The sequence below is a fragment of the Myotis daubentonii genome, chromosome 11 (genome assembly GCF_963259705.1).
Source record: "Myotis daubentonii chromosome 11, mMyoDau2.1, whole genome shotgun sequence".
NCBI lineage: Eukaryota > Metazoa > Chordata > Mammalia > Chiroptera > Vespertilionidae > Myotis > Myotis daubentonii.
The window spans coordinates 24,255,477-24,273,953 of record NC_081850.1 but is presented as its reverse complement, the minus strand read 5'-3'; the positions used below and the strand labels follow the sequence as shown (position 1 = coordinate 24,273,953).

Sequence of the window (18,477 nt, the reverse complement as noted above, 5' to 3'; positions counted from 1 at the left end):
CTTTTGTAATGATTTTGTACCTGATAACTTTGTTTCCATTACACAATAAACTAGCTTTCACACCATCACCAAGTTTGTCTTTTTAAAATATTCATCTGTTCTTGTCACCCTTTATTAAAAAAAACCATCAGTGTCTCTGTATTGCTTTCAGAATGAAGTCCAGCTTCTTGTCTAAGGCCCTTTTCTTTGGGCTCCATGTGAACTTTTCCAGCTTCTTCTTCCGCCATGGCCTTACTCCAGCCACAGAAGAGTCTTTGGCTTCCTAAACGCATAGGCATGATCATATCTTCTTGCTTTTATTCAAGTTGTCTTTTTCTTTGACCCACATTGATTAAAATGCTCCTTTTCCTTTTTCCTATTTACAAGTTCCTGTATATCCTTTAACACCCCACTCTGATAACCTTGCAACCTGTGAAGCTATCCATCATTCCCTCTTTCCCTACTTTATTATCCACCTTAACTGAGAATCCTGCCCCTTCCCCACTTTCTATTTCTTTAGTACTTTGTTTAGCATCTTTAAAATAGTACTCACCAAAATCTGATGTGTCCTAAAAATTGCGAATGCATTGAGTTTAACTTAAATCATCCCATATGCCAAGATAACACTATGGTACTTGCCTCAAGAAACATATGCTAGGTGGATTTAAACTGGAATCTAACCAAGACCTCCTGGTTCATAGGTCAGCCACTGAGCCACACTGGCTGGGCTGATGCAACAAACTCCTACTCTGCAGTTTGCTGGGAACCCTAACAGGGAGGGCACAAGGTGTACAGTAATGCCCTATTTCCTCTTTGGCTACTTCAATTTCAACCAAATCTCATAACTCTTAGTGATATCAGTTATTGAGGGAAATAAGTATTTTTTCTCCTTGTTAAAAAACTTTGGGTTATAGCAAGAAGTGGTGGCCAAATCAATGCTGCCCAGGTTAAGAGGTAAAGATGGTATAAAATTGAAATGCTGTAATTTTCAAATGATCCAGCTTTATATTCATTCTCCACTCAACTCAAGATAGTCAATGTGTTCTGATCCAGGGGTTGATATTGTTTCCTCTGTGGTTGAATTTGTTGTTTAAGTATTTGGGATGTGGAGTTTTAGAAAGTTTAGAGCTCTCTGGGTAGCATAGTCTGGTGCCTGTTAGGTGCTACCCTAAATTTCATGGGCTGTTCCATCTCTTAACTCCTGATTCAGGAAGCTGAGTCAGTGGTGGATAAAAACATGTCAGAGTTACTGAGCTGAGTCTTGGATTTCGTCTGCTTGCTTATTAGACACTGTACTAAATAGTTTAGAAAGTGAGCAACAGTGATAACTGGGAATGCAACAGCAAAGAATACAGTCTCCAATATAAGTTGCATGCATCCTCCTTCCCAATTCTAGCCTTCCAGCACACCGCTGACTAGATACAAAATAAAAGAAGACCTCTGAGGTATGGGTGCTTTGTGGTTGAAAAAATTTACTTGGTGCCAACAGGTTTTTATTTTTTAACATTTACAAGTTGGTAAATGATCTGAAATAAGGTAAATTGTAGCGTACTAGCAACCTCTGTCTGCTTGTGTGGGCCCTTGGCAGTCATCCTATAAAACACGATTGTTTTATCATAGTGATGAAGATTGTGGGCTATTTCCTCAAAGCTTGATGCATTACTAAAAGCAGTTGAAAATCTGTGAATAGTTCTTTGCAAAGGAGCTAAAGAGATGTTCAAAAAACTTATTCAGCTTGCAGCCTAAATGATTTGCAGTTTATATGGTTCAACATAACTATAGTTTTCTCTTCATTTTTCATTTCACTTAACCCTCTAACTTCATGTCTTATTTTCTTCCATCTTTCTGTTTTCTTTTCCTCCTCTTTTTTTCCCTTCACTATTTCTAGCTCTCTCTTTTAACTTGTTCCGTTTTATGCTTATTGGAATTGTTGCTCTCTACCTCTCTACCTGACTATAGTATGAAATTTTAAAATTATTTAATGAAAATTTATTTAATGGAAATAGTATTACACTAAATAGTAAGTACAATTTTTAAAATAAAGAGTCTATAGTTTTTCCTAAAATATTTTTGTTGTACGTATTCTTATATTGCCTTTTTTCCCCCTTTCAATAGATTAGTGGCTTTTGGGAGCGGGTTTTTTAAATTTGTTCTATGAAGAGATATCTGTCAAATTAAAACGTTTAAACCACAGAAAATGGATTTTTTTCTATTTCTGCATCCTCAAAGTCTAGCTGTTATTTTTGCTTTGAATTCATAATTGTTTTTGACCGAAGAGAAAATGACTTAGGAAGCTTTTACCTTTTGTTTTGGAAATGAAACTTTGTTTTAATGACATTTCATGACCCTGTGTACCCTAGTGTGTCTTTCCCATAGTCATATTTCTTTTGAACATAATAGTTCCAGTATTTTATAGAATATAGATGGGAAGCAGCAATTACCTACAGGTAATTTTTCTCTCCCTTTGAGGTAACAGCTTGTTTTCTAGTTTAGGTTATGTTCATGGTCATTATTCAAGTCTTGGTTTTTATTTTCTCTGTTGCATTGCAAGAGAAGATTAAAGCCTCTTTCCTCTATAGGTTTGATAGTAAGATAAAAGTATTAATAATATGCAAAGACTTAAGGAAGTTTTGAGACTTAAAAATAACAATTGTAAAAAAAAAGTAATAACAATTGTATAATATAGTATATTATAGCTTTTTGGAGCTGGAAGAGGCCATAGAGGTCATCTTGGTCAGGATACACAAGGTATTAATAAACCAGTTGGAAAATGATAGCTCCTCAGTGTCAAGAGATATAATACAAATATAGAACATAATTTTGGAAAAGTCAAAAATTTAAAACCCAGTTGATTTTAATTATTCTTTTATTTTAATGAAATTAATAATTAAAGTTGTGATTAGTCAATGAATAGTATATTATTATCTTTAATGTCACAGAATTAATAGAATTTCAACATTGGACACCTAAGGATTTAACAAAATTAGTTTTGTATTCTGTGTTATATAGTATTGAATTTGACTTTAAAAGGTTTTGATTAAAATTGAACTATTAATTTTAAAACCTATGAGTTTAATAATGATTTAATCAAGCACTAAATAAAACAGTTTCTAGTTGAGGCTGCTCAGTGATCATGCTTATTAAGGTCCAGAGGCTCAGCAGGTCGGTTGGGTTTTTTAGTCATTACTGTGAGTTTTTTATCTGCTTCTCTTGAAGCTGGGGAGCTATCATTTTCAAATTGGTATTATTAGAACTTGCTTTGTGCTTTCTACAATGAAATTTTTTTAAGTCCATCATTCCTTGAGATTTGTTTTTCTGCCACTCAGTAATATTTAGTTACAGCTCTAGGAGAGATCATATATTGGAAAGGGAATTCTAGTTCTCATGAGGTTTTGCTCAAAGAATATTTATTCTCTGAAGAACTTGTGATTGAAAATGGTCAAGTATATATATATTTTCCCTATACTTTGGGGGCTTGGCTTATTATATAATGATAATGATTGCTAGCATTAGATAGAATTTGGGAAAGTGCTTTGATTGCCATGCTTTGTGGTAAAGTTAATGCTTCTTGATAATATTTTGCTTCAAATAATCTATTAGGTTTGCTTTAGCAGGACATGCTTCTGGTTTTATAGGAGGCATTTGAAACTATTGGGCTAAAAATATTCTATTCTGAATTTTACTAAAAATGTGTTGATTCCTATTTTCACCCAGAATAATAGTATTTATACATGAGCATTGTTTTTGATTCTATAAATATCACTTTCTGTCTCTCAATGTTTCTTAAAAATTTAACATTAAGTAATATTCATTAAATATGTGTATTTATATTTAAATGCTTATTACATGTCTGGCTTTCTAAATTTATAATGTTAGTATAAAGCTTTTTGAAATTTATTTTTATATAAATTATTAAGTATCTGAAAATTCAAATCTCATTTTTGACCTGTGAAAAAGTAAAATGCTACTGTGTGTGTGTGTGTGTGTGCGTGTGTGTGTGAGAGAGAGAGAGAGAGAGAGAGAGAGAGAGGGAAAGAAAGCGAGAGAAGAAGGGGTATGTCAAGGCCCTTTATTCAAATTGGAAGGTACCATCTACTGAAAAATAAATTAATTGTAAAGGTACATAAGAGAGGGTGATATTTCATTATATGAGATATTAGCTATCATAAATAGTATCAAAGGAAAAGCTGCAGATAGTGACAATTGTGAAAGCTAACCAGATCAAATTCAGTTCAGCTGAGCAAGCTCTCCTTCAGTCCTTACAAATGCGCTGGGTATGCAGTGGTAGGTACTAGGTGGACGGTTGTATGAGAAGGCGAGAGCTGTGGAGCAAGTGGGTGTGATGTTGATTCCAGGTTCCAGAGCTCCCCTGGTTTTACTCAGAATTCCTTTCTAATGGCTTAAAATGTATTCAAGTTAAAAGTTCAGAAACTTACTAGAGTTAAAAAATGTTCAGATTGCCCTGACCGGTGGCTCAGTGGATAGAGCATCGGCCTGCGGACTCAAGCGTCCCAGGTTCGATTCCGGTCAAGGGCATGTACCTTGGTTGTGTGCACATACCCAGTAGGGAATGTGCAGGAGGCAGCTGATTGATGTTTCTCTCTCATCGATGTTTCTAACTCTCTATCCCTCTCCCTTCCTCTCTGTGAAAAATCAATAAAAAATATATATAAAGTGTTCAGAACTGTTTCAAAAGTTCAAACATCTATATGAGAGAGAAAAACATTGATTGGCTGCGTTTGCATGTGCTCCAAATGGGGATTAAACCTGCAACCTAGGCATGGGCCATGACTAGAAATCAAACCCTCAACTCTTTGTTGTACGGGACAATGCTCCAACCAACGAAGCCACCTGGTCAGGGCGCTAAACTTATTCTTTATGTCACATGGTAAAACATGTTAATCAAAAATTAGAAACTTAGTATTTATCTTTGGTTGGCACTTTGTTTTTAACCCAAGGGTTTTGTTTATTAAGGTGATATACTCTGCTTTCATTCTAGAATTTCTTGCTCATCAAAAAGCTATTAAGAGCCTAGCCAGGTGGCTTGGTTGGTTGGAGAGTCATCCTGTACACCAAAAAAAAAAAAAAAAAAAAAAAAAGCTCTTTTCTCTCTCCTCATCAGATACTCTCAAGGCAGGCTTCAGGTGATATCTGTAGATGATTTCCAAACCTATCCCTGCTCTTTCCTACTGAGCTTTGCACCATTATGTCCAGATGCTTCCCATATTTTTCTACCTTACTTGTTCTTTGTTAGTTCAAAAATATTTATTTAGGACCATTTATTTAGGCATTGTGCTTTTGCTGGGTGTGTGTTAAAGGTACCTCCATTGTAATGTGATCAAAATAGAATTCATGACTAGTACTTCCTGCCAAAAACAAGCAAGCAAGCAAGCAAACAAATAAAAATAAGCAAACGAAAACAGCCAAAATAAGACTTTTTCACCTTCACTGTCCTCACTCATCTACTGAAATTGGCCCAGTTCTCTTAACCTAAAAACTTGGGATCACTCTTGGCCTCTCCTTTCATCTGAACACTTTCCCAGCCTAATCCAATCCAACCCAATCCAATCCAATCCAATCCAATCCAATCCAATCCAATCCAATCCAATCCAATCCAGTCCAGTCCAGTCCAGTCCAGTCCAGTGCAGTCCAGTCCAGTGCAGTCCAGTCCAGTGCAGTCCAGTCCAGCCCAGCCCAATTAACATCATCTAATCCAATGTTACCAAGGTCTGGCCATTCTACTGCCTAAGCTTCCACCACCTCTTAAGTAGACTTACAGTTCCTTCCAATTGGTCTTACTGCATTCATTCTTGACTACTGTCTGGCAGTTTATCACATGACTGCCAGCGTGATCTTTTAAAGTGTTCTTTAATTTCTGTTTCTCAGTTTTCTTATCTGTAAAATTGGTATAATAAAGGCCCTTCCCTCATAGGGTTGTTGTAAGAGTTAAAAGAATTACTATGTATAAAATACTTACAATAGTGCCAGGCACTAAAGCCTCAGTAAATTGTTAAGTGAGACCTTATCCAGTATTACATTAAGCCAAGTAAAAGGCATGATTAAGACAGAAAGAGGTTTATTAATAATGGACTTGAATGGGGTTATTAGCTTGTTTATCCTTAATTGTGCTATGTATGTTCACACACAAAATCTGCAGTTCTTATGCATGACCTTATTATGTGTAATTTTTTTTCTTAATTAAAAGGCTAAGAAGCACCAGGCCTTCCTAGTAGAGACATGTGAAAATAATGTGAAAGAATTGGAATCGATCGTGGACAGCTTTACTGTGTCGGGCCAGCGTACATCAGGTTAGTTGAAGGTATAAAATGACAGATGCATCTGTCAGTGTTCCAAAGTCACTGCGTTTTGGGAATTCTGCAGATGCCTCTTAGGGTCCCTCATCTCAACATGTTTTGATTTGATGACATGATAAGAACAGTCCTCACAGCAGTCAGTTGGCCTGGCTGGCTGAGAAAGGGTGACGGAATGTGGACCTGCTGTTGTCCTCCCAGAACTTGATTTACAAGTATCGGGGTCTGGTGATTGGACAGACAAGGGCTCACTGCTGTGTTCTGAAACCAACTGAGAGAAAAGTCCTTACAGTATACCTGCAAGGGAAGCAGATGTTTCGATCAAACGGAGCCAAATTCTGAAGCAACCTTCAGCAACTTAAAGGTCATGCATTCAAAAGGTTTTGTAGGACACAGGCTGTAACACTGCGTATTCTACATGTTGCTTTCTAAGCTAGTTTTCTCCTTCATTTCCTGTTGCCATATATATTCCCTCTAGATAAAAATGCTTAGGTAAAATGTTTTGATTTTAGTATTAGTGCACTTAATATGATAAAAAAACTATAAAAATTGTATATTAGGTAGTTATATTTTGGGAACTAGCAAAAGCAGTAGTTGGCTAATGAACGCTGTCCATTTCTACTTCCTTATTTTTTGTGCTTATGCCATTATATGTGCTGTAGTAGCTTTGACTTAAATACTTTTACTTTTCTCCTTTAGCTGTCTTTTGCCATACTGTCAGCCTTGAATTATTTGTTTTCTGACTCTGTTATATTCTTTAAAAAGCACATAAAATTAAATTCCTTATACTTTAAAATTGAGCTCCAAAGCTCTGTTGTTTTTTAAAAATATGTTTTACTGATTTCAGAGAGAGGAAGGAAGAGGGGGGGAGAGAGAGAAACATCAATTGGCTGCCCCCTGCAAGCCCCACACTAGGGATTGAGCTGCAACCCAGGCATGTGCCCCAATCGGAAATTGAACTGAGACCTCTTGGTTCATGGGTTGGCGCTCAACTACCAAGCCGCAGTGGTGGGGCCAGAACTCTGTTTTTTAAAGGAACCAAACAGATATTTGGCAAATGAGTTATATTTTTAAAAATATGGTTTTTAAAATTTTATTGATTTCTTTTTTAGAGAGAGAAGGGAGAGGGAGAGAGAGAGAGAGGTAGAAACATCTATGGGCTGCCTCCTACATGCCCCCCACTGGTGACTGGGCCTGCAACCTGGGCGTGTGCTGTGACCAGGAATTGAACTGGCGACCTCTTGGTGCATGAATTGATGCTAAGCCACTGAGCCACATAAGCCGGGCAGCGAATGGGTTCTTTAGGAAACTCTCAAGTTCAGGCAGTTTTATTGTTCTAGAAAGAGCAGAAGAATATGACCAAGGCCCATTTCCCTGATGGACTGTACATTTCTACTGGTAAACTATTAGAAATGTAGTGTGCTTTGCTGTTATCTATTTTTGGGGTCTGCTTTAATCCTTCATATTTTTTAGTAATGCTTTTATGAAATTAATGTGTAACTTTCTTTGTTTTTATGAACTGTTTTCCGAAACAGCATTAGTGTTTCATGGGTTGTTACTGTGGAAAAAATCAAGGTATATACAAGTGACATAAAAATATGGATATCAAATTTGCAAATACATTTGATAAAACTTTGAAGGATAAAATTTACTTTTACATTGGTACTGTTTTATTACTGAGACCTATTGTTGTTTAATGGTGTAAGGTTCTTTAACGATTTGCTGCAAAATTAATTTAGTTATATTGGGAAGGGTTTCCCAGAGAGGTCCTCTGTTTTGCAGTTATGTCAATAGTGCTTTACTCCCTTTTATTACCTCTTCATACCTTTCAATTTAGTCTATACCATGCCCCCCCGCAATTCCAGGAAAAGCAATCCATGGTAGAAATCATTTCTTTCTTTCTTTCTGTTTGTTGACTTGCTCTTTAAAATGGAATGAATGAAAATTATTTTCCTGAATGAATTTTAGCCCAGAGTTGCCAGGTGTTCTATTCCCTGCCTCCTTCAGGTTTGGTGTGATCCTCTACATTAAGAAATCTTTCTGAAGCAAGAGTAACCATCACCTTATCTTCATGTAGCAGACAAGGCAAAGTTTCAGTTAGTCCAAGACATTAAGGACTTTATTTATGTAGAGGATTTACCTTGATTTTACCAGTGATCAGTGTGATAGTTTCCTAAATGCCTTCAGCACCTCTTCCCCTTCTTACTAACTGGTCTGTGCTTCCACCTTGCTTCCTCTATAGTCTGTTTTCTCTATAGCCACCAGAAGCATAATTGGAAATCCTAAGTTAGAGCATGTCATTCCTGTGCTTTAAACCTTGCTGGGCGCTGCCCTTCATTAAGAGTAGAAGCTGAAGTGCTATAGCAATGGTGTGCCAGACCCTACAAGGTCTGCTTCTATCCCTTATCATCCCTTTGACCTGTTATTCTTTGACTCCCTCCCTCTATTGGGACAACACTGGCCTCCTATGTCTTGAACACCTCATGGTGCTGTTGCTTGATGTGCTGGCCATTTCTTCTACCTGGAAATTCTTCACCTAGATATGTCTTCATAGCTCTCTTTATGAGCTTCCTTAAATCTATGCTCAAATCTCAGCTTCTCCAGAAAGCTTACCCACTACCCTTTCCCATGCCACTGGCCTCACTACCTCTGCCCCTTTTCTGCTCTGATTTATTCTCACCATAGCACTGTGGTCTAATATATTATTTGGCACATTTATTATTATACTAGAGGCCCGGTGCATGAAATTCATGCATGGGTAGGCCTGGCTGGCAATCAGGGCCAATCGGGGCCTTCCTTCATTCCGCGCTGCCACCTGGTGGTCAGCGCACATCATAGCGAGCAGTGTGTAAATATATATACACACACACACGTGTATGGATAGAAATATATGTATCTTACATATCTTATATATCTTATATATGTTAGATTTACCTGTATACATATAGATATACATATGAAGAGATTTATTAAAGGAATAGCTCAGTTATGGAGGCTCAGAAATCCCATGGTCTGTACTCGGCAAGCTGAAGAGCCAATAAAGCTGGTGGTATAATCCAGGGTAAGTCCTGGAGTAGGAATACCCAAAAACCAGGAGCTCTGATGTCCACAGGTAGAAGAAGATGGAAGTCTCATCTCAAGAAGAAAGAGAATTTGCTCTTCCATGTTTTTGTTCTCTTGTCGGGGAGGGTGAGTAGGTGAGCAATGGGTTAGATAATGTCTGCCCATATTGATGAAGGCAAATCTTCTTTATTCAGTCAACTTATTCAAATACTAACCTCTTCCAAAATACCCTCACAGACAAACCTAGACAAATCAGCTATATTGCATCCTTAGCCCAGTCAAGTTGACACATAAAACTAACCATCATAGGTTAATTTTTATAGATGAGGGCAAGGATATTTATCTCTTTTATTTACTAATGTGTTTTGTTTATCTTTTAATTTAAATCTTTATTGTTCAGATTATTGCATTTGTTCCTCTTTTTCCCCCCATAACTCCCCTCCTCCCAGTTCCCGCCCCACCCTCCGCCCTCACTCCCCACCCACTGTCCTCATCCATAGGTGCACGATTTTTGTCCAGTCTCTTCCCACATCTCCCACACCCCTTTCCCCCCCAAGAATAGTCAGTCCATTCCCTTTCTATGTCCCTGATTCTATTATAATCAACAGTTCATTCTGTTCATCAGATTATTTATTCACTTGATTCTTAGATTCACTTGTTGATAGATGCATATTTGTTGTTCATAATTTGTATCTTTACCTTTTTCTTCTTCTTCCTCTTCTTTAAAGGATACCTTTCAGCATTTCATATAATACTGGTTTGGTGGTTATGAACTCCTTTAGCTTTTCCTTATCTGTGAAGCTCTTTATCTGACCTTCAATTCTGAATGATAGCTTTGCTGGATAAAGTAATCTTGGTTGTAGGTTCTTGGTATTCATCACTTTGAGTATTTCTTGCCACTCCCTTCTGGCCTGCAAAGCTTCTGTTGAGAAATCAGCTGACAGTCGTATGGGTATTCCCTTGTAGGTAACTGAGTTTCTTTCTCTTGCTGCTTTTAAGATTCTCTCTTTGTCTTTTACTCTTGGCATTTTAATTATGATGTGTCTTGGTGTGGTCCTCTTTGGATTCCTTTTGTTTGGGGTTCTCTGCGCTTCTTGGACCTGTAAGTCTATTTCTTTCAGCAGGTGGGGGAAGTTTTCTGTCATTATTTCTTCAAATAGGTTTTCAATATCTTGCTCTCTCTCATCTTCTGGCACCCCTATAATTCTGATGTTGGTACGCTTGAAGCTGTCCCAGAGGCTCCTTACACTCTCTTCATATTTTTGGATTCTTTTTTCATTTTGCTTTTCCGGTTGGGTGTTTTTTGCTTCTTCGTATTTCAAATCTTTGACTTGATTATTGCGCTCCTCTGGTCTGCTGTTGGGAGTCTGTATAATATTCTTTATTTCAGTCAGTGTATGCTTAATTTCTAGTTGGTTCTTTATCACAACATCGAGGGTCTCATTAGATTTCTTGAGGATCTCACTACATTTATTGGCAGTTTCTAGAAAATTATTGAAAGACCTTAAAAGTGTGGTTTTGAGCTCTGTATCTTCCGTTTCTGACATCTGCGTCCTTTTTCTTTGTCTCCGCATTTTTTTATGTTTTCTTGGTGCACCCCCTAGTGGTCTTTGTGCGCAGTCTTGTTGTAGTTAAGCCTTGATTGTTGTAGGTCATACTAGGTGGGATTTGACTTCCAGGCCAAGTGGCTGTGAGAATCAGCTGTGTCTGCAGTGAGAGAACTTCTGTCCTCCTCTAGGGAGGTGCTAATCTAGCCTTTGCCTGAGGCTATCTGGCAAATGTCTCTGCGCAGGGCTTGGGCGGGGCGGGTCCCTGGGGATCTACAGGGCGGGCGGAGCGAGCAGTTACGGCTGCTCTCAGTCCCGTCCCAGCAACCACTGCAAACCTCGGAGAGAAAGCTGCCTTCGAGTTCCCACTGAAGCCAGACAGTCCCGCTTCTCCCGTTTGAGTCTGGGTCCCTAGAGACTCGCCCGGATCTGGAGCTCAGAACCTGAGACTCCCTCCCGATTGAAACAGACAACTGCGCCCTCAGCCGCCAGTCTGCTCCGCATGCACTCCGCACCTTAGTATTTTACTTCAGCACTGCGCCGCCTCTGAGTCTCGGTATGCTATTCTCTTTCCTCCTAGTTGTAGAACTTCCACTCACCCAGCCTTCCTGTGGTTCTGGATGATGTCCATTCTGTCTTTTAGTTGTATTTTTGAAGTGGTTGTTTGAGGCAGCAAACTCTGGCGTTAACCTATGCCGCCATCATGGTTTTCTCTACTAATGTGTTTTAAACAGCTAGGGCAATACTTGGTGCAAAGCAGGCACTCAATTAATATTTTTTGAATGTGAATGAATAAAAGTGTGATTGAATTAATATTGTCAAGCATTTAGGGAAGAAGTTAATACTGGGGTAGCGATGGGAGCATGAGTGACAAACCTCGGACTGGTGTAAGGAGATAGATTTTTTTCCTTATCCAGGACTCAGATAGTTGGGACTTGGATCCTGAGGGAGAGAAGGGAAAGAGACATACTTCTGTGCACTTGCCCTGAGGATGGCACCATGGCATAAGGGTAATGCTGCTGAATTAGAAATGCCCAAGGAGTTTTAATTTTTACTTATTGATGAGAGAGAAAGAGAGAGAGAGAGAGAGAGAGAGAGAGAGAGAGAGAGAGAGAGTTTTGTATACACACTTTCAATTTATGATAGAGTGCTGTTGTGTATGTTCAGATTATGGGTTCGTAGATCAGACAATAAGCATTTTATGATGGACAACTCATGGTACAATGGTGGCTACAAATGCAGCATCTGCTGAGGACTGGTAGCCTGTCAAGTCTAAGGCTGATTTTCAAGAGGAGAATAGTTATTTGTAGAGGATGGCTTGCTCTGTTCCCAAATCTTAAAAGTTCACTCTAGATTCACCTCTAAGGACCTGCCAAACTTCACTTGCTTGAACTCGAGCAATCAGAATGATGTCTTGGTAGAGACCTAAGTGGAACATAGGATGCCTGGAATGGAGAGTTGATCCAGATTTCTACAGAGTAGATTATGATGGAGGGCTAGAGTTGCTATAGCTCTGTGGTAGGGCAGTCAAGGTATATTGCTGGCCTTGTCAGTTGAAAGAAACTGTTTTGGTGGGTTTTATTAAAAGGATAAAAGAAATAGCTTCATTCTAAGTTGTCAAGAATTGTACTGTTTTCCTCTAACAACAAAACTACATCTTAAAAAAAAACCACACTACATCTTTAACTGCATCTAAATTGGAGTCAATGTGATTATGCTTGCAGTAATTTACTGTCATTCTCTAACATGCATCTATATTCTGCAGAAATCAGATAGGTGAATTGAATGCTGGTGTGGTTGGAATAACCACCCTTTTATCTTCTAAATCCTTAAAAGAGGCACTAATCTCTGAAGTCTCTCAAGGAATATGGCATTGCTTTTGACTTATTATTTTCCTAGGTAAGAGTTCTAGTAACTTCCATTTGCTTTTTATCCCCCTGTAAGTCCCTCTCTCCATGGGTCAGGTAACCAGTATGGATAGTGTGTCAGTTTCTGCATTTGTCTTTTCTAACTATGCATTCCAAACTGGGGACATAACTGTGAGGTGGGTTCAAGTATCTTCTAGGCCCACTGGAGACAGACCTTAGCCAAAACTCACTTAATCACTTGACCGCTATAAACTCCTACCCTAACTAGTGAACCACAGTAGCATTTTAGTGTCCAGTTACCCTCATAAGTCTGGTTAGCTTCCCTGGTAAACCTTTACCATGATTGCCCTGGTAAAGGGTTGCATGCTTCTTTGAGAACCCATACTTTTTTTTTTTTTAAGCTCAGTCCTTTTTCTCATCTTCTCTCTTGATTAATTTTTCCCTTTAGGGGTCTTTCAGGAGACTAAAGTAGGTAAGACAATGCTTGAGAAGGTGGGGGAGATAGAGTCACCTCATTCATTGCAACTTACTGTTTCTATTGTGGAATGGTAGGTTACTGAGGTAATAACACCAACTTGAAAAATAGTGGTTTACCTGAGTCATATAAAAATACTTAGTTTTTGAGATTGTCTAAAGGGAAACATTTATTTATTTATTTATTTTTTAAATTAAATCTTTATTGTTCAGATTATTACATTTGTTCCTTTCCCCCCCCCCCCCATAACTCCCCTCCTCCCAGTTCCCGCCCCACCCTCCGCCCTCACTCCCCACCCACTGTCCTCATCCATAGGTGCACGATTTTTGTCCAGTCTCTTCCCACATCTCCCACACCCCTTTCCCCCCCAAGAATAGTCAGTCCATTCCCTTTCTATGTCCCTGATTCTATTATAATCAACAGTTCGTTCTGTTCATCAGATTATTTATTCACTTGATTCTTAGATTCACTTGTTGATAGATGCATATTTGTTGTTCATAATTTGTATCTTTACCTTTTTCTTGCTCTTCCTCTTCTTAAAGGATACTAAAGGGAAACATTTAAATTGAGGGCTTGGAATCTTTTCTTATGCCCTGCTCCCTCCTGTGAGCTTGAAAAGATTATCGGGTTGACATGTACTTAAAAGTGAGAGAGATTGAAACAGGCAGGATGATGTGAAAATGTAGGCTGGTGCCCATGTCAGAGACACACACATACAGGGTGAGGGACAAATAAACCCAGAAGATTTTCAGTTGGTGTTACTGAAGTACAAAGTGTTCTGAAGCATTCTTTTGTTCATTTGGACTTTGACTTTTGAAAAGCCGTTTATGACCACTATTCAAAAAAAATTTTTAGACTTCACTTTGATAGGAAAACTTTAATAGCTTATTTTTTTGGGTGGCCATAGTGCAGTGATTAGAATATTATTAGATTAAATTAAATCAGTCAGTAAGGTCCAGGGTCCTGAGTGATCCTTCCTTTTTATTTATAAGCATTTTGCCATGTAAAGGGACCAATAAGTATATCTATATATAAAAGGCTAAGTGACCCACCATACATCTGTCTGACTGACTGACCAGCTGGTAGCTATGATGCGCACTGACCACCAGGGAACAGATGCTCAATGCAGAAGCGGAAACCACAGGCATGGAAACCACAGGCATGGAAACAAGGAACAGACTGATGAATCTCAGAGGGAAGGGGAGAGAAGGGAGGGCGGGAAGAGATTAACCAAAGATCTTATATGCGTAGTAGAGGCCTGGTGCAGGGATTTGTGCACCAGTGGGGTCCCTTGGCCTGGCCTGCGGGGATCGAGCTGAAACTGGCTCTCCAACATCCCCCAAGGGGTCCTGGATTGCGAGAGGGTGCAGGCCAGGCTGAGGGACCCCACTGGTGCACGAATCTGTGCACTGGGCCTCTAGCTTAAAAATAAACATTGATTCGCGCATGCACAATACATATAAAGCTCTTGCTGGTGCCAATCGCACACGTGCGTTTCGATCTGTCATTGTCGATCATGAATTCTATTATAAAGGTCGAATAGTGATATTAAAATATTTCTTCTAATTAGTTTCCTTTCAATGTGCATGAATCCATGCACTGAGCCACTAGTCTTTTTATAATGGATGTGGTTGGGACATAAAACATCCTTTGTATTTCAACTGAACTTTATTGCATAAACATTTTCAGACAAAGAAATGAAACTTGCCCTGACCAGTTTGGCTCAGTGGATAGAGTGTCGGCCTGCAGACTGAAAGATCCCATGTTCGATTCCGGTCAAGGGCACGTACCTTGGTTGAGGGCACATTCCCAGTAGGAGATGTGCAGGAGGCAGCTGATCGATGTTTCTCTCTGATCGATGTTTCTAACTCTCTATCTCTCTTCCTTCCTCTCTGTAAAAAATTAATAAAATATATTTAAAACAAAGAAATGAAACTTTATTTTATGTAGAATTTAAGAATGTGTATGGGTCAGTTAGGAGAGGGCATTTTGTTCCTTACCCCTCAACATTCATATTAAGATGATTTTATTCTCCTGAATTTCTAAGAGGAAGTTTTCTCCCTTATTATAAATGCTAGCAGATTTTAGTGTCCTTTAATGATTTATTCATGGCCTACTTGTGTAGTAGCAAAAGAAAAGAATTATATATTACTTTTTAAAAATCTTGTGCAAGAGAGCAATTTTATAAATATATATTTGGTTAGACCTTGAATAAAATTTTTAATGAGTTGTCTTTTCAACTCATAGTCATTATAGAGTATTGTCTTCTCCATTATTATGGCTTACGGCAGTGTCGTTTTTTTCCTTCCTGGCTGGGATATGTGTTGTTTCCATATTACCTTTGTATTTTAAGTTTATGTTCTTCTGTTTAGGAAAATCTGAGGTATATCCATACTTAAGATAGTATTTAAATTCTACTATGATGAATGTAATAAATTTGTTTATAAAATCTTGTCTAAGATTAAAATACTAAAAGTCATCAATAATCTGAGGTGCATAAAGTTGGTCTATCATTAACCAAATATTTCCCTCTTTTTTTTCCTTTCTTTCCTTTATTACTGTGTTTTTTCTTATTCCCCCTAAGTTCTACAATTGTATACTTGAAGAATGGATGAATGATTTTATGTAATTATTTGTTTACTGTCTCTCCTCTTTTTAGACTGTAAATTCTGTGAGCACAGAGACTGTACCAATCTTGTTTACTTCCATGAGCCTAATGCCTAGGATTAGTACATAATAGTAATTCAGTGAATTAGTTGATTTAATGAATCAATGAATAATAAAACATATCCTATGAATGCTTTTAAAAAATTATCTTTGTTGAAATGTGTTGTCTGTTGAAGTATTTAGAATGTATATTATGGGGAGAAATAATAGGATAAAATATATTTGTAATAAGTATATTTTAAAATTTGCTACTTGTTTTTTTTTTTTTTTTTTACAAAGCGTAGTACAATAAGCAGTCAATTTAAAGTGGTTTTTGAAACTAAACTTTTGATTATTTTGGATTAATATTTTGAACTACATTTTCCCATGTGACCTTGATTAGCTCAACTAATGTATGGCCTAACAAAATTAAAATAGTTTGAGGGCATAATACGGAAATACTCATATTTTTACAAGGAGTATCAGTTTTAAGGGTTTTAATTGAAACATGATGTGGGCCTATGTAGATAATAACATATTCATTATTTTAAATTGTAACTTGAGAATTTTAAGGATTGAAAAATATTTCCAAGCATAACAGAAAATTATGTGCCGATGGGTTCAGAAATTATTATTTTAGCTAAATAGGCCTGACTGATCAGAAACACAAGGACCAAAGTAAGTGTACGTAACTCCCAAAACAATGTTAGTGTAGACTGTTCATTTAATTGTTGGATATTAGGTGTGTACAAACATTTTGGTTACTTAGGGGATAGGGGGGAAAAAGAGTTCACTACTGACTACAGTGTGGGCTTTATAAGGTATGAAGTGGCCATAAATTAGAACTTGGCATATTATGACCTTAATTTGACCACTTGTTTAGAAAGACTATTAATATTTGACTATGCAGCAGTACACTCTGAAGAATGATTCAACGCAGTGTTTCAGTGTTTTCAGCTCTAATTGTAATATCTCTGTTACTGTTTGCGTAGCTTTTGTCTCCTTGTAATGGGAAGGGTATACTTTCATCCGAAGTTTTTCTCTAGGCATCCACAAAGACAAAGCTAAACCTCCCAGCTTCTCTGTTGTCCTTGAGACTCTGAGGCGTACCTTGACAGATTACCAGAACAAGCTGGAAGATACATCTAATGAGGTAACACTTGCACTGTTTGGCTCCACACTTATAGCCTTCGGCCTGCAGCAGTACGTCTCCCTTGCTTGTTACAAAGGTCAAAGAAATTGGGAATATTGACTTGGCAGCTTCACAGATATAAAAATAATAAATTGTCTGTCACTGTTCTTTGAGTGTGGCCTAAAGTCGTGTCTCATTTATGTTTTCGTAACTTAGGTCACACTCTTATTTTCAAAGTTATAAAGACCCTGCTACTCTTGGACTTCAAAATCTATTTATTTTAATTTAATATAAAAGCTATACAAGTCATTTCAGTTAATATGTGTTATATTTAAATTTTAATGTGGTTTTATGAATTTGCAATAGGTAGTGGAAATTTAGATGTTAATATTTTAGGTTAAGATTTCTACAAGTTGTACAAGTCTGAATAAAAAAGAGATGTTAGTTTTCATTCTTTAAAGTGAGTAAAGTGTTGATATAAGTTTTTAAAAACAATTGTCTCTTTGATGCAGCCTGGAAGGTTTTAGTTTGCTGATTGAAAAAGCTCATGCTTCTGTTTATCATCTCATTTGTATTATTTAATGTGTGGGTTGATAATTTTCTTGGGTATTAAAATATTTAATTGATTTGTGGTTTAAAAATTGAAGAGTTTGCTTAGTTACATTTTGTCAAATTAGAGAATATAAAGTAATTACATTAAATACAATTAGTAAAACAACAGACATTGTTTGAACCAAAAACAAACTACATAGCATGGGATTTAGTGTTTATTCTCTGTTCATCTGTTTCATTCATACGATATGAAGACTATGAAACTATTACAGTTCACATTTCAGAAGGGGCTTATTTTACTTTAGTTTTAAGAAGGTGAATAAAGAAGGAAAAGTGAGCCTTCTTAATTGTTCAAAAGGCATAAAAGAAAGTGACCATTGAAATAATTACATTTCTATAGAGAATAAATATTGCTAAATCTTTCCCTGTGAGACAAGACAACCTGTATTGTTAGTAGTTTATGAAACTCTTCTGAGGCCTCGGACTGGAAGCTGCAGGGTAACTAGGAACATATTACCCACAGCGAATTGTTATTTGGGAGGATGGATGTCACATGATCCTCAGCACAGTTGAAAAGTCGGCTCAGCAGGCTTTGGCTTAGTAATGCGCTTTGTTGTGAACCAGTGCCAGAGACAGCAGTGGGGAGACCAAGGGGGTGGCTGCAAAGAAAGCAAAAAGAGCAGTCTGACAGAAAGAAGAATGAACTGTCAAAGAAAATAAATCACAAGCAGAGCAGGACCAACTGATGACCTGCCACAAGCCTTCCCAGTAGGACTGCATGTGACCGACCCTGAAGTTGTCATATGGAGTGAGAGACCAGTGAATACCCTCATGATGTATGGAAAGAGCCGTCTTCTGCTCTGTCCTTTTTTCTTTCCTTATAGATGCCACTGCTTCTGGCATT

At 37.7% G+C, this 18,477-nt stretch overlaps 1 protein-coding gene across 2 annotated transcripts in view; it reads left to right on the top strand.

The window, feature by feature from the left end:
* CCDC171 (coiled-coil domain containing 171) overlaps positions 1-18,477 on the top strand; it is a 264,220-nt gene that overhangs the window by 60,827 nt on the left and 184,916 nt on the right. For both annotated transcript variants that reach the window (XM_059656616.1, XM_059656615.1), the window contains 2 exons: positions 6,185-6,287; positions 16,936-17,042. In XM_059656616.1, the coding sequence (XP_059512599.1) occupies positions 6,185-6,287; positions 16,936-17,042 (210 nt within the window). The remainder of the gene's footprint in view (positions 1-6,184; positions 6,288-16,935; positions 17,043-18,477) is intronic.